Raw genomic sequence first — 22,209 nt, 5'->3', positions numbered from 1 at the left:
ATATTGTACACTCTGAGCAGAGCACACATCCCACACGGAGACGCGGAAACATCACAGGCTGATCCCGCAGTAGGGAATATAAGGATCACACTGACAAACAGGCCCCCTTCAAGTGCGTCTCAGATGTGCGGGTAAACACACATCTTCTGCGAGAGTCTCAGACCTGCGATTCCCCCACCCCTTCAATGGAACCCACATCTCCTGTTGCAGTCTCTGTTGTGCCTAACCCGTGTGTCGGGTCCTGTGTGGCCTGTATTGTCCCATTAAAAGATGGTTCAGCGAAGCCAACATCAGAGGCAGGAGAGGGGCAGTCACAGGACAGAATTAGGACAATGTAAGATAGAGAGGGTAGGAATGTCCTTAACCTGGCCAGCTATAGAAGGTCCACTGAAAAGTCCTACACAGCCAGAACAGCTAAAAGATCTCAGGATCCAAACAAGTGCAGCAGTTCTGTATAGTTCTGAAGCCAAAAGCAGCAAAGCGCAGCGTTCCTGACCGGAGCGTGCGTGAGCAAGCGCGTCATTTCCATTCTCATCGCAGGGCAATTAGCAAATCTTCCTGATAGCTTCTGTTTTGGAGAGACTTGATGTCAAAATAAAATGGTCTTTAAATGTGCCGTTTTTTTTAAGTTCTTTACAACGCAGCCCTAAATCGCTGTAACTTTGGTACTGCAGCTTTCCACGTAAACGTGGGAAATCGATATAAAATAACCAATAAAATGGTTGCGATGTCATTTTATTGCAGCTCATCGGATTAGATATCCGACCAGTTCCCCGTGTAAATGCGACTCTAAGCCAAGGTTAAAGTGACCCCTAGTGGTAAAAACTAGAAGTGTACCCGGGGCAAGGTTGCCCTCCTCTGGAGTGCCTCATTACTTAGACAAGCTGGCTAGGAGAGCCAGCACGTGAGGGGTGGGGGAGGGAATCACTTTATATTCATGGCTGTCCCTCCAAATAACCTCTTATTTATCCAGAGTTCCTTAACCGCATTCACTATCACACACTGTACTAAAACATTTAGACTCCCCGATCCAAAAGCACTGAACTTTTAGTGTCCAACCTGAGTGTCTGGTAACTATACCAAAAGAGTGCATGTTGCAGGTATGCATCAGCATTTCAATGTATTGCCGGGGATAGGGACGGGGGGGGGGGGCGAGGGGGGCTCCAGTCCTCATAAGACCACAAACAGGTCTGGCTTTAAGAATAACCCTGCTTCAGCACAGGTGGTACAGTCTAAGACTGTGCCACTGATTGAGCCACCTGTGCTGAAACAGGGATACAGGGATATCCTCAAAACCTGACCTGTTGGGGGAGGGGATGGGGGGGGGAGGTCTTGAGGACTGGAGTTGAGAACCCCTCCATTAACTTATTGTTTGATGCATTGTTGCATTGTTATTTTTTGCACAGATATACATGGGGTTTCACTATTTTAGACTAGGGGTGCTCAAATTCAGTCCTCAAGACCCCCCCATCCTCCCACACCAACAGGTCAGGTTTTCAGGATCTCAGCTTCGGCACAGGTGGCTCAACCAGCTTCAGCACAGGTGGGTCGAACCGTGCCAACTCCAGTCCTCAGGGGCCACCAACAGATCAGGGATTACGGATATCCCTGCTTCAGCACAGATAGCTCAAGCAGGGATATCCTGAAAATCTGACCAGTTGGTGTGGGGCACGAGACTTAAGCACCCCTGTTTTAGACCATACAAAAAACATTTCAAATGGATCCATTCTTTTGTTCTCTTCTGTGTGAGAAGCATTAATCTCTTATGTTTCCCGTAATTGTTACTATGATTATTTCCTGCTCCTTTATCCCTTTCACGGCCTGAGATCTGCCTGACATATTACATCGGGTGCTTTTGCATGGTGAGCCCCTGTAACCGAGAGTAAAAGAAGCCCCCCTCTCACCTTCTCCTCTACGTCCTGCGTGGCGACCTGATATTTACACCGGAGCGCGGCGTGCTCCTCTTTGCTGCGCGACACCTCCACGGACAGCTTGTCACATTCCAGCTTCATCTTCTCCACCCGCTGGCGCTGAGACTTCACCAGGGACTTGTCCTCCAGCAACTCCGCCTGGGACACGCAGGGAACGAACGTTAGAACCCAACATCCTCCCAAACCAAGAAGCTTAGAGAGAATGTCACCTCTAGGGGGGGTGGGAGGGGGGGAGAGAAGAGGAAAAGAGCTGGAAGGAAGAGGAGAGGAAAAGAGCTGGAAGGAAGAGGAGAAGAGGAAAAGAGCTGGACGGAAGAGGAGAGGAAAAGAGCTGGAAGGAAGAGGAGAGGAAAAGAGCTGGAAGGAAGAGGAGAGAAAAAGAGCTGGAAGGAAGAGGAGAAGAGGAAAAGAAGAGGAAAAGAGCTGGAAGGAAGAGGAGAAGAGGAAAAGAGCTGGAAGGAAGAGAAGAGGAAAAGAAGAGGAAAAGAGCTGGAAGGAAGAGGAGAAGAGGAGAAGAAGAGGAAAATAGGAAAAGAGCTGGAAGGAAGAGGAGAAGAGGAAATAGCTGGAAGGAAGAGGAGAAGAGGAAAAGAAGAGGAAAAGAGCTGGAAGGAAGAGGAGAAGAGGAAATAGCTGGAAGGAAGAGGAGAAGAGGAAAAGAAGAGGAAAAGAGCTGGAAGGAAGAGGAGAAGAGGAAAAGAAGAGAAGAAGAGGAGGAAAAAGGAGAGACAGAGAGACACACACAGGAGAGAGGGAGAGGAGATGCCCACAATCTTAAATTATACACGCGCACTAACACACACACAACTTCTGGTCACCTTCAAAGTGCGGATGTGGTTCTCCAACTCCTCTCTTTCCTGTCTGAAGTGTGCCAGCATCTCCTGGATGCTCAGCTCGTGCTTGGCCTTCGCACTCTGAGCTGCGGAGCGCAGGTCTGACAGCTCCCGCTGGTGTACGTCCCTCTCCAACTTCAGCTGCCTCCCACCCGAGGTCAGCTCCTCCTCGGCAAACTCCGCCTGCTTCTGGGCCTCGCACAGGCTCCTCCGCAGCTCTTTGCTAGTCTTCTCCTCCTGTGCCAGTCGGATGCTCAGCTCGGTCCGCTCAGCGCTCAGGTCCCGCACCATCTCCTGCGTCTCCAGCAGCCTCTCCTTGCTCTTTTCCTGGGTCCGGCTGGTAGTGAGCAGCTCCTCCCGCAGACGTTCCCGGTCCTCCTGCAGCTGCTGCTGAAGCTCGCTCTGCCCCTGCAGCTCCCCTGCAACATTATGAGGAGAAGAACATTGAGCACCCCTGTGTGTTTTAGCAGCCGCAAAAAAAGCATAAAATACCTGCTCTAGAAGCAGGTATGTATGTATGTATGTATCTATCTATCTATATATATATATTTCTCAAACCGTTGTATGTATGTCTGCCTGTCTATACTGTGTCTCCTGTGTCTAGGGGCAATCACATTGGGTTCCTCGGCGGTCTCCGTTCCCCCCGGCGAGGCGGAGCTGAGACGCTCAGATGAGGAGGTGGTGTGGGCAGCCGGCCCGTACAGCTCCCGACAGAGAGCCGGAGGAGCACTCTCGGGGATGGTGAGCTGGGGGCGCGGCCTCTAGGCCTTAAGGTGAGAGTGGAGAGAGCGTGCTCTTGGGGGGCGGGGGAGGGCGGAAGTGGGAGCGGTCTGTGGGAGGGAGCACCGGAGGAGAGGGTGAGCACCGGGGGAGAGGGTGAGCACCGGGGGAGAGGGTGAGCGCCGGGAGAGAGGGTGATCTTTGTGAGGTCCCACGGAGTGGTGATAGGGGTGGTTCCGTTGTTGCGGGCCAGCGCCGGGAAGGGCTGAGGGGTGAGAGGGTGGATGGGCGAGGGTGGATGGGCGAGGGTGGGTGGGCAAGGGCGGGCAGCCGTTGAGGAGGGCCAGAGGGGGTGTGTGTGTCTGTGTGTGACCGGCCAATGAAAGGTGTGCGGGGGCGGGCAGGTCAAGGGAGCCATCTCATTGGCCTGAGGCGGAGTGACGGGCCAAAGGTCCAATGTGATTGCCCCTAGACACAGGGAGACAGTACAGACAGGCAGACATACATACAACTGTTTGAGAAATATAGATAGATAGATAGATAGATAGATAGATAGATAGATAGATAGAGATAGGATAGATAAAACATATCCCCCACACACAGATATACAGTATAATACATATACTGTACAGTATTTTTTGAATGTATTTAATGCTTTATCTTCATGTTATTGATGGAAAATATTGACACATGCCGCAGAGATCTGGAGAACACATCGCTGTCGAAATAGATTAACGTTGGGGTTTTGTACCTGTATCTTTGTTGTGGATTGCTGTACTTACCCTCCAGCCGTCCGGTCGTCTCCTGGGCCTCCCGCACCTCCCTCTCCAGCTCCAGCTGTTGTGCCCGTGACTCGCTCAGGCGCACCTGGAGCAGGTGCAGCTTCTCCTCCTGCTGGGCGCGCTCGGCCAGCACATCAGCCAGCTCCCTGCGGAGATTCTCTGCCTGCTGCATGGTGACCTGAAGCTGAGACCTCATCTCCTCCTTTTCCTTCATCACCTGTAGCCAGAACACACAAGTGTCCAGGGATCATCTCTACAACCTAAGTGCGTGTGAGATAGATAAAACTCTATCTATATCCTTCCCTCAATTCCTTATCTCTGAGCCTCAAAGTAGCAGCGGGTGTAATAATGATGTTTAGTGGCACTTGTGCGGGTAGGTTCAACCATTCTATGAAGGCTTGCACCATATACTCAGCTTAAGTGGGAAAGGTACTTACTTGGCATGCCTGCATCATTTGCATGTTGGCAAGGCCATAATTTTCCCCCTCCCAAAAATGGAAGATACCGAAAAAGCAATGGCCCTCATTCTCAGGAGGCCAGATTGTCCTTGGCCATACAATATGAAGGCAGAGGGTGCCAAGAATCCCCTGAGGTTAAACATAAACTGGGATTTAAACCTCAATCTGGCTACCTACAACCGCCGGACTCTCTCCGGTGAAGCAGCACTGCAAGAACTGGAAGACTGATTTAAGATTAAATGGGATATTCCTGGCCTCCGTGTAAGAAGAAGAAACGATGAAGGCCTCGTTGAGCTAAAAAGCGGACACCTTTTCTATTACAGAGATACAGAAAATGGGAGACTCAGTGAACTTGGCTACATTGCTAACAAGAGATGGAAAAACATAATGGAGTGTGAAAGTTCATTTGAAAGAGTAGTCAGACTCATTTGACAGTTGACAAAGATTCACGCTTCAATTTCTCCAAATGTATGGCCCAGCATCAAGTCAGACAATGAAGTGGAAGACGTCTACCATTAAATCAACTAACTTAACAACAAAGGAAACTGTCACCTCAAGATCGTTATGGGAGATTTCAATGCAAAGATTGCTTCCCAACAGAAAGATGAAGAATCAGTTGGTAAGTACGGTTACGGTGACAGGAACGAACGTGGGGGCAGATTGGTAGAATTTGCAGAATGTGTTGACTTCTACATCCTAAATTCAGTCTCAAAAAGAACCCACATAGAAAATGGACAGGGAATGGACGGAATCAAGGACGAAATGAACTATATTCTAGCTAACAAGAAACACGTGATTGAAGACTGCACAGGCCTTAACTGTATTGGCGCAAGAAGTTATCACCGATTGGTTACCTGCAAGTTGCATCTTAATGTGAAGACAGAAAGAAGAAATCAGATTAAAGAGAGAAAAACGTACATCAAAAATCTCAAGAACAGCAGAGAAGTTCAAGCTGAGCTGAAAGATTGCGTCAGCTCGATTAGCGTGCGTGGGGATAACGTATCAAACAATTATGAAAAACATCTGAAGGTTTTAGTTGACAATGCTGAAAAAAAAATAGAGGAATGGCTAACAAAAAACAGGATAAGAAATGATCCAAATGAGAAAGCAGTTACTGCGGAAAATGACGAGAAATTAAGGAATTACATTAAGTTTTTTTTTAAAGTATATACAGAACTGTGCGAGGGTATCCACATGCGTATAACCGAAGATGTAAGAAAAAATAACTGCATTACCCAAGGAGACAAGAAAAAGAATGAATGGGTGCGATAGCAAACACAGGTCTGTGAGGTCATCACAACTGTGAATAAATTCAAAATCGCATTGGGTCAGATATATCTTAAGAACAAACAACAATCCCTGGACAAATATGATCCTCGACTGGATTCCAAGGGATATGAGAAAACCAGGACGACGACCAAAAGTAAGTGAAGAGATCAGAAGATGTGTTGGTGTAACATGAAGAGGCTGCAACCGCAGTACCTAGGAGATCATTGGGGAGACTTCATCCAGCATTGGGGAGACCAGGGCTGAAGAGAATGAGGATACACACAAATTGTAACTTTATTGTAGATAAAATCCACATGGCCCACCTTGTCTGCCCATTACCCTCCATTGTAAATCCCTAGATCCCATGTGATCCTTGGCTCTCTGCCATATTAGGATGGCCTTATGTCCATTTATATATACACAGTCAACGCTGCCACGATATTTCCACATTGGACACACTCCATTTAAAAAATAGTAATGCACATTATTGAAATGACGCAACCACCTGATTTAACGTGCCATTTGTGCAACTCTGAGACACCAGCAGTTGCAATGAAGTGGGTATGATGGGATATTCTGTAAGGCCAGGGAATCCTTAGGAAACTGTGATATTCTGTTATCTGGGGAACAGTGAAGCTGTGTGTTGAGGACATATACGCCTGCTCTCCCCTGGGTGTACGTCGGGCGTATACTCCTGCTCTCCCCCGGGTTTGCATCAGCCGTATACTCCTGCTCTCCCCCGGGTGTATACTCCTGCTCTCCCCCTGGGTGTATACGCCTGGTCTACCATGGGTGAATGGCAGGGGTATACTCTTGCTCTCCCGGGTGTATACTCCGGCTCTCCGCTGTGTGCGTGCCGGGTGTATACTCCTGCTCTCCGCTGTGTGCGTGCTGTGGGTATACTCCTGCTTCCTCCCCCCCCCCCCGAGTGTATATCCCTGCTCTCACCTGTGCGCTCCGGCTTGTTATCTGCCCGATATTCTCCTCTCTCTTCTCCAGCTCCCGTTCCTGCTTCTTGCACTTTAGCCTCCAGTGCCGGACGGTCTCCTGCGCTTTGTTCTTCAGCTCCTCTTTCTTCTTCTCCGTCTCCAGCCTCAGGGCCTCCTCCTGCCTCAGCTCAGCTCCGCATCTCTCCGCCTCCCCGCTCACCTCCTCCAGTTGCTGGCCCAGCTCAGAGGCCTGTTCCTCCGCTTGCCGCCGCTCCCTCTCGCAGGTCTCGTAGCGGCTCTGTATGTCCTTCAGCTGCTCCAGCATCTGCAGCTGCAGCCTCTCTCTCTTCTCCATGTCAGAGGTCAGTGCCTGGTGAACAATCAGATACAGAGAGGGACCTACGGGTCCTCAAGCCATAGAAACATTGGGATACATATTGACTAGGTCCTAGGAGACAGAAGGCACCATCGGACCATGCTTCCCACTGCAGTGTCAGCAACACTGACGGGAGCAGTGTTCATTCTAGTGCAGGGTAACAGAGACAAAGTAGCCCTGGATCACATAGCAGGGGGTCAGTAAAAGTGTCCCGCAAGATGACCGAGGGACGATGCAGATAACCGGTTATGTCTCTCCCAGTGCAGAGTGACACCACACACAGATCGCCAATTGTCCTTCAATATTGTACCATCACATCCATTTTTATTCCTCTAGCACAGGGGTGGACAACCCCAGTCCTCAAATGTCATCACCAGGCCAGGCATTAGGGATATCCCTGCTTCAGCACAGATGGCTTAATCAGTGGCTCAGTCGAAGACCTGAGCCACCTGTGCTGAAGCAGGGATATTCCCAATACCTGGCCTGGTGGTAGCCCTTGAGGACTGGGGTTGGCCACCCCTGCTCCCGCAGCATATGCACTGAAACAATTACAAGACAATGAGCCTTACACAGTAACAGCCTGCAATTCTGTCAGGGAGAAAATGTTCTGCACAGAAGCGGTAATACGATTCCCATGGAAAAGCAAAACTTGGCTTTTATATTCACACAGCCTTTTGAGAGCTACAGATAATTCTACTTCAGGTGAAATGAGCCGGTGATTGTCAGCTGATTGCGGCTCCAACTTATTCTGAGGGCTGTTCTTCAGATCACACGGAACCGGCTAGTCCCAGTTTATTTGCAACATTGGGAGTATGAGCAGCCATGCACGAAGAGCGCTGGCCTCTGAAGTGAGATAACCCAGTGTAAGACCACGTGGTCTTGGGTAAGTAACGTTTTCTCCATGTGGGTCAGACATTAAAAAGAAAATTACACCACAAGTTCTTCTTAGGAGATATTATCGATAGATCTCGATCTATATAAAATCGATATATAAATATACAAATAGATATATAGATCTATTCGCATTGTAACGGATCGCGTTATAATGGGGTTGAGGTGTGTGTAATATATATATCTACTAGCTGAGAGACCCAGCGTTGCCCGGGATGTAATGTTCCCGCTCCTCTCTCTCTCCTCCCCCCTCTCTCTGTTTGTCCCCCATTCACATCAATCTAGTCCCCCCCTCCCTCCTTTACAGCTCTGTTTGTCCCCGTTTACAGCTTCATGCAGTGTTTGTGCGTCAGTCATTGTGTGTGCGTCAGTCACTCACTGTGTGTGTGCGCACGCGCGTCACAAACACACACAGACTGACGCACACACACACAGTCAGTGTGTGCGTGTGTGTGTGCCTCAGTCAGTGTGTGCGTGCGTGTGCGCCTCAGTCAGTGTGTGTGTGAGGCAGTCAGTGTTTGTGTGCGCGTCAGTCAGTGTGTGCGTGCGTGCGTCAGTCAGTCAGTGTGTGTGTGTGCGTGCGTCAGTCACTGTGTGTGTTTTGGGGGTGTGTGTGTGCGCACGCGCGTCAGTCAGTGTGTGTGTCAATCAGTGTGTGTGTCAGTCAGTGTGTCAGTCAGTGTGTGTGTGTGTGTGTGTGTCAGTCAGTGTGTGTGTGTGTGTGTGTGTGTCAGTCAGTGTGTGTGTGGGTGTGTCAGTCAGTGTGTGTGTGTGTGTGTGTGTGTCAGTCAGTGTGTGTGTGTGTGTCAGTCAGTGTGTGTGTGTGTGTGTCAGTCAGTGTGTGTGTGTGTGTCAGTCAGTGTGTGTGTGGGTGTGTCAGTCAGTGTGTGTGTGGGTGTGTCAGTCAGTGTGTGTGTGGGTGTGTCAGTCAGTGTGTGTGTGTGTGTGTGTGTGTGTGTGTCAGTCAGTGTGTGTGTGTCAGCCAGTGTGTGTGTGTGTGTCAGTCAGTGTGTGTGTGTGTGTGTGTGTGTCAGTCAGTGTGTGTGTGTGTCAGTCAGTGTGTGTGTCAGCCAGTGTGTGTGTGTGTGTGTGCGCGCGTCAGTCAGTGTGCATGCGTCAGTCAGTGTGTGTGCGTGCGTCAGTCAGGGTTTGTGTGCGTGCGCCAGTCAGGGTTTGTGTGCGTGAGTCAGGGTGTGCATGCGTCAGTCAGGGTGTGTCTGCGTGCGCCTGTCACGGTTTGTGTGCGTGCGTCAGTCAAAGGGCAGACGCGGGGGGGGGGTGAAGGGCAGGCGTGGGGGGGGGGGTGAAGGGCAGGCGGGGGGGGTGAAGGGCAGGGGTAGGGGGGGTGAAGGGCAGGGGGTGAAGGGCAGGGGGTGAGGGGCAGGGGCTGAAGGGCAGGGGCTGAAAGGCAGGGGCAGGGGGTAAAGGGCAGGGGTGAAGGGCAGGGGCGAGGGGCAGGGGCAGGGGAAGGGTGAAGGGCAGGGGAGGGTGAAGGGCAGGGGCAGGGGTGAAGGGCAGGGGAGGGGTGAAGGGCAGGGGGGGTGAAGGGCAGGGGCAGGGGTGGTTGAAGGGCAGGGTGAAGGGCAGGGGGGGTTGAAGGGCAGGGGTAGGGGGGGTGAAGGGTAGGGGGGGTGAAGGGCAGGGGTAGAGGGGGCAAAGGGCAAGGGTAGGGGGGGTGAAGGGCAAGGGTAGGGGGGGTGGGGAAGGGCAGGGGTAGGGGTGAAAGTGAGGCACAAATTGTTGGCAGGAGTAAAATGTCCACAAACACACAAACACACACACACCCCGAGGAGGCTGCTTGGCCCCCCCAGCGGCCGGGGAGTTAAGGTAGCGCCGGGGAGTTAAGGTAGCGCCGGGGAGTTAAGGTAGCGCCGGGGAGTTAAGGGAGCGCCGGGGAGTTAAGGGAGCGCCGGGGAGTTAAGGGAGCGCCGGGGAGTTAAGGGAGCGCCGGGGAGTTAAGGGAGCGCCGGGGAGGTAAGGGAGCGTTGGCGGCTGGGGTAGGAGGGCCGTGCCGCGCTTACCCTCCGTGTTTCCGGGAGTCGGTTGAGAGCGAGGGGGGAGGAGCCTGCAGTTGGCGGCAGGGGCAGGAGGGCCGCGCTTCCCCTCCGTCCGAGAGCCGGTGCAGGGCGGCGCACGTGATGGGGGGGGGGAGGTGTGTGTGTGTGTGTGTGTCCGCCTCAGGCCAATGAGAGGTGTGTGGGGGCGGGCGGGCCAAGGGAGCAATCTCATTGGCCTGGCCCAAGGTCCAATCTGATTGCCGCTAGGGACACAGGGAGGGACACAGGGAGACACATACAGACAGACAGACAGACAGGCAACGACACATAGGACACTTTGAGAAATATATAGTAGAGGAGAAATATATAGTAGATAAAACGGAAATAGCCATGTTAGTCCAGTTGCGATAGTGCAGAATAAATGAGTTCTTCAGTATTAGGTGATACCTTTTTTATTTGGACTAACAATTTATAATTTCTGATCCAGGGGAGATGTTGTAAGGAATTGCAAGCATGCCTCAATAAATTGTTAGTCCAAATAAAAAGAAAAGGTATCACCTAATACTGAAAAACTAATTTATTCTGACTCTCTCTCTCTCTAAATAGATAGAGATATATACACATACACACACTATATACATATATAAAGAATACAAAGAGAACTGTTGGATGTACAGTAATCTTGTGCACAGAGCTTTCCAATCTAATGCAGAATGCTTTCTGGTCCATTAGAAAGACATCAGAAACTGCAGGCGAGTTAATTTATATATTGTATGCGTAGTATGTACAGTGCTGTACGTTCATACAAGAATAAAAGCTAATAAATCACTTGAAAAAGAAATGGATATGCCACCCCAGCTAATATCCAAGTATGCTACTTAGACATGCTTTGGTGATGAGCTAATTAGGTGAAAGGGATATTGTAGCCATCTGATTACTATAACTGGGATGCAGGCGGCACAGTTCAGCTATCTGTAAGTGCCGTGTTATCCTGCGGAAATCCTCCAGAACTTCAAGCCTGGGCAACATGTTAAAAGATTAAGAGGATAATCTGAAGCCGACTCAATTTATTGGAATAATGGAGGGTACAAGTTGTTTTTGTTATTAAAATAAGTTAAACCGAAGCATTTTAGCTGTGATGTATTAGCGATGTTAAATTCAGGTCGCCTTGAGCAAAGTTTAACAATAAACCTTTTTTCTATAGTCTCCACAGCAAAGACGCTGCAGTAACCCTGCATTTCAGAGATTTATAACTGCAAGTCATGTCTAATTGCGAGAGAGACAGAGAAAAAGAGAGACAGAGAAAAATAGAAAGAGAGAGTGTGAAAGAAAGAGTGCGAAAGAGAGAGAGAGAGCAAAAGAAAGAGAGCGAAAGAGAGAGAGCAAAAGAGAGAGAGCGAAAGAGAGAGTGAGAGAGAAAGAAAGACAGAGAGAGACAGAGAGAAAGAGACAGAGAGAGAAAGAGAGAAAGAGACAGAGAAAGAGAGACAGAGAAAGAGAGAAAGAGACAGAGAGAGAGAGAAAGAGACAGAGAGAGAAAGAGACAGAGAGCAAGACAGAGACAGAAAGAGAGACAGAGAGAGAAAGAGACAGAAATAGAGAGAGAGAGAGAGACACACACACACAGGGGGAGAGAAGGAGAGAGGAGAGAGAGCAAGGAGGGAGGAGCTCAGACATTGTGTGGCATTACTTACAAGAGAACCCAGTAGACACAGATGACTGCGACAGTCAAACTGCTGCTGGTAAATAGCCGGAGCCTGCATTGTAGTACATGGGCAGCGCCTGCCCAGTATGACATGGGGCATCCTTCAATAGCCCATCATATACTGTATCAAAACTTAACAATGGAAGTTGTGGGAGGGAAGAGCTCATACGTGCATATTACTAACCCCATCACTACAGCACTTTAACACTATGGAAGATTTCCGGAGTGGCTGCAACACTTTACACCTCACTGTAGACAGGTAACCAAGCACACTCCCTGGATTATCCACGTACCTGGACATGCCCGGCAAGCTGCGCCTTCTCCCGGTCCTTCTGGTCCAGGTTGCGTTTTAGATCCTCCACTTCGGACAGGATTGCACTTCGGCTCAGCTGAGCGCGCAGCTCCGAAATCTGACGCTCTAACTCGTGCTTCTCTCTCTCAGACCTCTCCACCACTAAGCGGCAGGAACATTGGACACTCCAATGAACACTCAAGGGGCCTAGGATTTATTTTCTTACAACAGCAATCCCCCCATTTTTTTATTTATTTTCGGCATTCTGAATCCCGCTGTTTTGAGCCCAAAGAACGTCCCAACATTTATATTCTAAAATCTTGGTATAAAATTAAAAAAAACACGTGGAAAAGTGGCCACGTCTTGGTCCTAATGATATTGCGGATTTCTATAGGCTTAAAAAGGTGAGGCTGGCATTGTGTCCATACGGTCTTCCTGTACAGGAATTCAATACTTGGACACTAAAACATAAGTATCCCGCAAAGTGGGGCGTTCCTAAAGCTCAGAATATGAAAAGGAACGTCTCTCTTAGTAACAGTGTTGCTCTAACATTGTCTTGATACATCTCCTGCTAAGAGTTACACTGTATCTGTACCCTTCCTGGGTTCTGTTCTGTGGCCGTTTGTACCTGTGCCGATTCTCCTCTCCTCTTCTCGGTTCTCACGCTGGCTGAGGAGAGACATTTGGGAGACCTGATGCTGCAGATGTCCTCGTTCCTCCTCTGCCTTCAGGAGCTGGGAGCGCAGATCTTCAATCTGTTCGTGGAAGGGAACAGACACCACTGACGCCCAGACTCAGGTTGTGAACTTTTCACACCCGTCCTTAACCAGTGCCCACAATCCCAGGCTACACGGTGCACAGAAAAAATAGGTCCCCTTTTAAAGTTTCGCCATATCATTCAGAACAATCACTCCATGTTTATGTGAACAATTATAGGTCTGTCACAGTAGATAATACAATTATATGATACTATAATAAATATTCTTTGGAATTAGTGACAGCATGATGACCTCATCAAGTGCGTAGTTAAAAGACTGTGTTTAGCGCACAAGATAAGACAGTTATAAAGTGCTTTAGACCGAGCAAGATTTTTTTAAATGAAAATTCAAGTGCATGCAATTACAGAAGAGATGAGCCAGGTAATCCTTTTCTGACAATGTTGATGCATCTTTGGGATATATATTAACTGGAGTGTGATAGCCATCAGCACTTGTTAAAAGGACAGTCACTTAGTTGCCTGTAAAAAAGTGATCACGGCTTTGACATGTTAATTTGTTTCCTAATTTGGTCATGTGTGGAACAATCCCTCCTTTGCTCCCCCCAGCAGAGGCATTTAGAGGTGTTAATTAGCGGGTTACCTGGAACAGCAGAGTTTCACGACTGCCTTCTGTCTGGTCCAGCCTTCTCCTGGAGTGCTGCAACTCTACCTCCAGCTGTAAAGGCAGGAAACCCCCCCGCCCCCCTCTGATATTCATAACCAACTTCTTGCATCTGCCTCTATGGAAATGAACATGCTACACTGCAGACTACAGAGCAGAGGTTCTTAAAATTCTCCTTGTGGTCCATAAAGGTTTGGGCCACCCAACGGGCACCTATTCATATGCAAACTAGGTGCATTCACCGTTACCCAAATGCATTGATTTCTCCTAAATCCTGGAGTGTCCAGTGGGTCATTGAGGAGACGTTTGAGAACCACCGATATGAAGTATCTTTAAACGCCTGTACTGGTGCCTCGCATGATGTTGGCAGCAATGAATGAGTTGCCGGCAAACTGGAAAATGACAAATGTCCTCACCTGGCTCTTCTCGCTCTCGGACTTCACAAGTTTGTCTTTCAATGAGGTCCCCACGTCCTCCACTTTGGTGTCTCGCTGCTTCAGGGCCTATGCAGGGAGAAGAAACCCATGTGTACAGAAAGGCTGAAATGAGAATCACATATCCGGAAACAGCTGGTAACACCGGGGATCTGCCAAAACTACACCAGCCGCCCTCTGCATGACGTCTGATCCCATTGGAGACCAGCAAAATCCCTGCAGTGTGGGCTAGAACAGACCAAAAAGCACACAGCGTAAAGGTTTTCGGCGTAGAAATGCTTTCAGGATGTCGGGTGCTTGAGTTGTCTTTCCCATATGAAATAACGGAGGGATGTTGGAGGTGTATAGAGATACCATATGCATGGGCACATAGGAGTAACAAATACCACCCAGTTACAACACCTTGCAACTATAAAGGTGGAGGAGAAATGATCACACTACGCCCCAACTGAAAGGCAGATTTAAAAATGGGATTATATCCACCCCGGGAGGTAATGGGGAGGGAGTTTTTGTAACACTGATGGGAAATGAGTTTCAGACACAGAAGGGAAACTTTGGGGTTTATCTATTAAACTGTGATAGTACCGATCAGGGCACTAATGCAGGGAAACTCTGATTTACTTGAATGCACAACTCTGTGCCATAGTGATCAGATCGGCACTATCGTGGGTTCATAAATAATGTTGGCATTTCCCTTCAACAAGAAATACATTTCATATCCCTTATAAATTGTTCTTTTTTATTACTATTTTTGGCGTCAGTACAAAAGGTTGTATTTTTTCTTGTAGAAAGAACATTTGCTGTTTCTGATTAAATGTGTATTAAATTATTTCTAAATTGGAATTTTAGAAATATATAAGCGGTGCTGAAAAATGTTTCCGGGTACTTAAAGCTGCAAACCCCTATTTAAAAAAATAATCCGTTCTGTAGTATTAGATAACACAGTCTGCATTTTCTTTAAGGCCTAATGCCATTTTTAATGATTTTTTTTAATGTTCTGATCATTCTTTCGTTGCTACAGCAACTATTTAGAAAGTCATATCCACTTCCTCTTTTGAAACATGTAGTAACAGGAGGGAGAAGGAGTAGGGGTATGATCCCTTTTATTGAACCAACAAGTAGTTGATATGTTACAATCTTTCCCACCTCTCAGGGTCCTACATCAGGCCCTAATCCCACCCTGAGAGGTTTGAAAGCTTGTAACATATCAACTACTTGTTGGTTCATTAAAAGGGATCATACCACTGGTGGGATTCAGCCGGTTCGCGCAAACCTGTTCCTAGGATTTCTGACGTTCGCCGAACCGGTGCTTAACAGGCGGCAGGGGGAGATGATAGGCGGTAGGGGGAGATGATAGGCGGCAGCGGGAGATGATAGGCGGCGGCGGGAGATGATAGGCGGTAGGGGGAGATGTTAGGCGGCGGCGGGAGATGATAGGCGGTAGGGGGAGATGATAGGCGGTAGGGGGAGATGATAGGCGGCGGCGGGAGATGATAGGCGGCGGCGGGAGATGATAGGCGGTAGGGGGAGATGATAGGCGGCGGCGGGAGATGATAGGCGGTAGGGGGAGATGATAGGCGGCGGCAGGAGATGATAGGCGGTAGGGGGAGATGATAGGCGGCGGCGGGATATGATAGGCGGTAGGGGGAGATGATAGGCGGCGGCGGGAGATGATAGGCGGTAGGGGGAGATGATAGGCGGTAGGGGGAGATGATAGGCGGCGGCGGGAGATGATAGGCGGTAGGGGGAGATGATAGGCGGCGGCGGGAGATGATAGGCGGCAGGGGGAGATGATAGGCGGTAGGGGGAGATGATAGGCGGTAGGGGGAGATGATAGGCGGCAGGGGGAGATGATAGGCGGCGGCGGGAGATGATAGGCGGCGGCGGGAGATGATAGGCGGCGGCGGGAGATGATAGGCGGCGGCGGGAGATGATAGGCGGCGGCGGGAGATGATAGGCGGCGGCGGGAGATGATAGGCGGTAGGAGGAGATGATAGGCGGTGGCGGGAGATGGTATGCAATCCTGTTCTCTCTCTCTCCCCCCCCCCCCCAACGTGCAGTCCTGTTCAATTGACTAAAACATCTCCCGAGTCTCTCTCTTCCCCCCCAGGCTCTCTCTCCCCCCCAGGCTCTCTCTCTCCCCACCCCCACCCCCCCAGTATCTTACCCCTACCCTTCCCCCCCAGTGAGAGAGAACCTGTTCCTAAAAAATGTTGAATCCCACCACTGGATCACACCCCCTACTTCCTCCCCCTCCTTTGTTAAAACACGGGAGAAAATATCACAATCGCCACCCACCAGTATTTTGAAACACACACGCACACTTTTTTTTTTTTTTTTTAAAGCTCTGCCCATATTAGCTGCAGCATTTCACATAGTGCAGAACAGTCAGAAGGCGGCCATTATGTTAGGCGCACAATTAGGCATTTTACAGATTTATAACAGGAGCTCCAAACGATTGCAGCTTAGGTAAGAACGTAGAATTACACATTATCACACGCTTTATATATAAAAAAAAAAAAGGGGGGGGTAATGTGATATTGCTGTTTTAACAGGGTGGGGGGGGGGGGTGCTGCACCTTTAACAGGGCGGGGAGGCAGAGCGTAACACAGGAGAGGGGATTTCTAGAAGGCAGCATTTGACAGAATCTGTCACCATTCAAAGCCGCCCACAGCCACACTCCCCTGCAGTCTGTTACCCGTGGCCCAAACTTTTACACCACGTTGCTCAGCCATTTTGTGCCCCCCATTATGTCCGGCTGAGTTTGCATTTTTTCTGAAAAAGCCGCTATAAACTGGCACGCCATTCTCTTCCCGACACCGGGATCCTGATTGCCTTAAACGGTTTTAAATCACAAGAAACAGCTCTGAACGGTAATGGAGTGTCCCCAGGGCATCTTTAAACCTTTAATAACAACAATCTCTCTTTCTCTCCTCTTAAATGCGCAAATTTCCATTAGAAAAGGCTGGTTGAGGATCTGAATATTAACACGCTCAGGCTAAGGAAGCAAGCAGAGCGTGAAAGATTTTGACAAATGAACGGAAAAGATTTGACATATATATACTGTATATACACACACACACACACACACACACACACACATATATATATATGTAGTTAAGTTATGGTGGGATATATATATATATATACATACACATATATACATACATCCTGATATACCCGGCGTTGTATCTCAAATCTTTTCCGTTCATTTGTCAAAATATATCTTGATATTTCTACATACATACATACATACATACATACATACATACATACATACATACGTACATACGTACATATACTTACAAAAGTAACCCCTTCCTGCGACTTCCATGTTTAGTATTGCATCACTTGGTTCATATGTTATGCCGAGTGATCAGTATAAAGGTTTCTACTTGCGATAGGTGACGTGTGCCAGACATTTATATTGGAGAAGGGGGTGAGAGGTGTGTGACCATAAAAATATTTGGGAAGATGCAGTGACCGGCTTCTATCCCTGACATCGCTCTACAGCAGTGTTTCCCAACTCCAGTCCTCAGGGAACCCCAGCAGGTCAGGTCTTAAGGATATCCCTGCTCCAGCACAGGTGGCTCAGTCAAAATGACAGCCGCTGATTGACCCACCTGTGCTGGAGCAGGGATATCATTAAAACCTGACCTGTTGGGGTTCCCTGAGAACAGGAGTTGGGAAACACTGCTCTAAAGGAACAGACAGGATGGGTGCCAACCACGTCTCTATAGGACATGTTAGGAAGAAGGGGGGAATGGTACGTGTCCCTGAGACCTGTGTATTAGGAGAGGAGGGGGGAATACAGTATGTGTTCCTGATACTGGTGTATTAGGAGGGGGTGAGAGGTATGTGTTCCTGATACCTGTGTATTAGGAGGAGGTGAGAGGTATGTGTTCCTGATACTGGTGTATTAGGAGGGGGTGAGAGGTATGTGTTCCTGACGCCCCTGTATGAGGAGGGTATGAGAGGTATGTGTTCCTGACGCCCCTGTATGAGGAGGGGGTGAGAGGTACGCGTGTCTGATTTAGCCTCTTTTCTGCGCAGCTCTCCAGCCAGTTGCCGAACCCCCGTATTCAGTAAATTGTGCAGTCGCTTCCCAGCAACGAAGAACATTTTAATCCTATTCAAGTGAATGATACGGAAGTGTTCCCCAGTATTGGGAAGAGGCGGAAGTGTTCCCCAGTATCGGGAAGAGGCGGAAGTATTCCCCAGTATTGGGAAGAGGCGGAAGTGTTCCCCAGTATCGGGAAGAGGCGGAAGTGTTCCCCAGTATCGGGAAGAGGCGGAAGTGTTCCCCAGTATCGGGAAGAGGCGGAAGTGTTCCCCAGTATTGGGAAGAGGCGGAAGTGTTCCCCAGTATCGGGAAGAGGCGGAAGTGTTCCCCAGTATTGGGAAGAGGCGGAAGTGTTCCCCAGTATTGGGAAGAGGCGGAAGTGTTCCCCAGTATCGGGAAGAGGCGGAAGTGTTCCCCAGTATCGGGAAGAGGCGGAAGTGTTCCCCAGTATTGGAAGAGGCGGAAGTGTTCCCCAGTATTGGGAAGAGGCGGAAGTGTTCCCCAGTATCGGGCAGAGGCGGAAGTGTTCCCCAGTATTGGGAAGAGGCGGAAGTGTTCCCCAGTATCGGGCAGAGGCGGAAGTGTTCCCCAGTATTGGGAAGAGGTGGAAGTGTTCCCCAGTATTGGGAAGAGGTGGAAGTGTTCCCCAGTATCGGGCAGAGGCGGAAGTGTTCCCCAGTATTGGGAAGAGGCGGAAGTGTTCCCCAGTATCGGGCAGAGGCGGAAGTGTTCCCCAGTATTGGGAAGAGGTGGAAGTGTTCCCCAGTATTGGGAAGAGGTGGAAGTGTTCCCAAGTACCGGGAAGAGGCGGAAGTGTTCCCCAGTATCGGGAAGAGGCCGAAGTGTTCCCCAGTACCGGGGAGAGGCGGAAGTGTTCCCCAGTATCTGGAAGAGGCATAGTGTTCCCCAGTATCGGGAAGAGGTGGAAGTGTTCCCCAGTATCGGGAAGAGGCGGAAGTGTTCCCCAGTATCGGGAAGAGGCGGAAGTGTTCCCCAGTATTGGGAAGAGGCGGAAGTGTTCCCCAGTATCGGGAAGAGGCGGAAGTGTTCCCCAGTATCGGGAAGAGGCGGAAGTGTTCCCCAGTATTGGAAGAGGCGGAAGTGTTCCCCAGTATTGGGAAGAGGCGGAAGTGTTCCCCAGTATCGGGCAGAGGCGGAAGTGTTCCCCAGTATTGGGAAGAGGCGGAAGTGTTCCCCAGTATCGGGCAGAGGCGGAAGTGTTCCCCAGTATTGGGAAGAGGTGGAAGTGTTCCCCAGTATTGGGAAGAGGTGGAAGTGTTCCCCAGTATCGGGCAGAGGCGGAAGTGTTCCCCAGTATTGGGAAGAGGCGGAAGTGTTCCCCAGTATCGGGCAGAGGCGGAAGTGTTCCCCAGTATTGGGAAGAGGTGGAAGTGTTCCCCAGTATTGGGAAGAGGTGGAAGTGTTCCCAAGTACCGGGAAGAGGCGGAAGTGTTCCCCAGTATCGGGAAGAGGCCGAAGTGTTCCCCAGTACCGGGGAGAGGCGGAAGTGTTCCCCAGTATCTGGAAGAGGCATAGTGTTCCCCAGTATCGGGAAGAGGTGGAAGTGTTCCCCAGTATCGGGAAGAGGCGGAAGTGTTCCCCAGTATCGGGAAGAGGCGGAAGTGTTCCCCAGTACCGGGGAGAGGCGGAAGTGTTCCCCAGTACTGGGAAGAGGTCTCCTGCTTGTGTGGAATTGGGAGCCAAGAGTTATTAATGGATATTGAAGTTAAAGATGGAAAGCAGAACAATTATCACGGGACACACAATACATGCTAATATTGATTTAGGGTGTGAATGTCACCTATCGCCCTGATTACTATAATACTGCAGAGCCCCAGATTATTTCGTCTTCTAGGGACCCACTTCAGTCTATTACAATTATTTACATTATTTTAAAGGTGTGCCTCCACCATCTCAGCTGGGTAGCTGTTCAATGAATCCACTGCCCCTACCAAGGAAGAACGTCCTCCCATGTTACCCCAAAAGTCTGCCTTCTCAGAGCAACGAGCAAAACCAAGGAGGTCGAATTCAGATGACATAGGAGGAAGTCCATGTTCACTAAAGGGGTAATAGATGCATGGTGCAGCCAATCAGAAAAGATGGGAGACAAACACAGCACAGTCATTAAGCCAATTGGGGGGGGGGGGGCGGGGGCTGATTATCAGCTGCACGGCCCAGTCAGGACAAACATTGCAACACAAGAATAAAACCGCCAATGGCAGAACGGGCGTCCGCATCCACTCTAATTGTGCAGTTTATTCATTACCATCTACATTGCCCAGACTATACTGCTCCGCAGAAAGCGCTCACATTTATAATAATTATAATAACACAGCGAAGGACCTAAATACCCCATTAAACCCTCTGCCTCAGCCCGTTACAGGGGCGGGTATCACCTAAATACCCCATTAAACCCCCTCCCTTAGCCCATTACACGGGCGGGTGTCACCTAAATACCCCATTAAAGCCTCAGCCTGTTACAGGGGCGGGTGTCACCTAAATACTCCATTAAACCCCCTGCCTTAGCCCATTACACGGGCGGGTGTCACATGAGCACATTCCGTGCCAGGGGAAGTTGCCGCATTGGCAATGAAATAGTTACACGAGAAGAGAAATAAATACATTCAAGTTCTATTCAAATCGGGTGCGATTAGTCAGATGCTGAAAAGATTTCCTGTTTCCCGGTGACCTGGCAGAGACGGCTGTTTGTCTCACTATATTCTGCGCGTTTTATTTTCTATGGCAGCCGTTCTTCGCAGAATAAAAAGAAAAGAAATAGGGAGAAAAAAAAAAAATATTTAAAAGCCGGGTTTTCAGAAAAAGGAACCTCTCATTTTCCCTTTTATTTGTACAAAAGAATAACTATCGGACTCGTCTCCCAAGCTGTGTTCTGGTGACACAACAGCTGCAATTTGATCTGATTGCGCGACAGCACAAGCGCAACAAATAACCCAGATGTGGCTTTAACCCTCTGCCTGCTGGAGCTCGGAGTTTGCTTTAATCCTCTGCCTGCTGGAGCTCGGAGTTTGCTTTAACCCTCCGCCTGCTGGAGCTCGGAGTTTGCTTTAACCCTCTGCCTGCTGGAGCTCGGAGTTTGCTTTAACCCTCTGCCTGCTGGAGCTCGGAGTTTGCTTTAACCCTCCGCCTGCTGGAGCTCGGAGTTTGCTTTAACCCTCCGCCTGCTGGAGCTCGGAGTTTGCTTTAACCCTCCGCCTGCTGGAGCTCGGAGTTTGTTTTGATTTAGTTTTGATTTAGTTTTATGTCGACTGAGAAAAAATATGAATCGCATAGAAACATAGAATTTGATGGCAGGTGCGACCCACTCGGCCCCCCCTGTGCCTGCCCCTCACCCCCACCGTATGCCCCCTTGTGCCCCTCAGTCTGCCCATTATCCTAAACCCTGTAAAACCTCAGACCCTATGTGATCTTTGAGGCTTACTTTCGTATTTAGCCTTATGTGTAACCCGAGCATGTATTTATTCCCTTACTGTATTAGCCCGTACCCCCTCTGCTGGGAGCTTAGTCCACGCATCTACCACCTTTTACATGAAGTAACCCTGTCACATTCCCACTTAGCTGCCACCCTCTAGTGTCAGAGAATGACTTCTTGTTCTAGCGCTTCTCTCTCTTTGAAACATGCTTCCCTCCTGTACTTTGTTGAAACCATTTTTATGAAGCTGAAAGTTCCACTCATATCCCCCTTCCTTTGCTCTCCTCCAAGCCGCACATATCAAGGCCTTCCCTGAACAGTCTTATGCTGAAGCACAGGGATTTTTAACTAGTTTTTCTTGGGGTGCAGATCCGGAAAAATAAAGAAGTGTTGTAGAAGTGCCATAAAAATGATCATGTGATTTTGAATACATTTAAAGACTTAAATGATTGCAGAATAATAATTTTTACACCCGTACCATATATATTTTGACAAGGGAATTCAGTGTGAAACATTGCACTTAGCTGCTTCAGCAACTAGAATGAAATTAGTAGAAACAGACAGTCCGAGGTCCGCTGGGGGTCGGATTCGGCCCACCGGCTGAAAAGCCCAGCTGTAGACCAAGCATCATTTTACTACCTTTTTTCTGCAAAATCTTCAATTTATTGACACTATGTCAAAGATAGTCTCCAGAATTGAACACAGAACTCGAGGTGAGGT

General features: G+C 49.3%; 1 protein-coding gene across 12 annotated transcripts in view; it reads right to left on the bottom strand.

Annotated features, from left to right (window-relative positions):
- Positions 1-22,209, bottom strand: part of CEP128 (centrosomal protein 128) — a 137,156-nt gene that overhangs the window by 88,391 nt on the left and 26,556 nt on the right. For 11 of the 12 annotated variants that reach the window (XR_012803895.1, XR_012803896.1, XR_012803897.1 and 8 more), the window contains 8 exons: positions 13,979-14,065; positions 13,542-13,616; positions 12,812-12,938; positions 12,185-12,345; positions 6,942-7,292; positions 4,267-4,483; positions 2,750-3,183; positions 1,905-2,069 (listed from right to left, as the gene is read on the bottom strand). Coding sequence is in view for 9 of the 12 variants with exons in the window: in XM_075614636.1 (XP_075470751.1) it covers positions 1,905-2,069; positions 2,750-3,183; positions 4,267-4,483; positions 6,942-7,292; positions 12,185-12,345; positions 12,812-12,938; positions 13,542-13,616; positions 13,979-14,065 (1,617 nt within the window). In the remaining 3 variants the exon portion in view is untranslated. The remainder of the gene's footprint in view (positions 1-1,904; positions 2,070-2,749; positions 3,184-4,266; positions 4,484-6,941; positions 7,293-12,184; positions 12,346-12,811; positions 12,939-13,541; positions 13,617-13,978; positions 14,066-22,209) is intronic. The other variant, XM_075614640.1, reaches the window with a different exon arrangement.

The sequence above is a fragment of the Ascaphus truei genome, chromosome 9, assembly GCF_040206685.1.
Source record: "Ascaphus truei isolate aAscTru1 chromosome 9, aAscTru1.hap1, whole genome shotgun sequence".
Lineage (NCBI taxonomy): Eukaryota > Metazoa > Chordata > Amphibia > Anura > Ascaphidae > Ascaphus > Ascaphus truei.
This window is presented reverse-complemented; position numbering and strand designations above follow the sequence as displayed.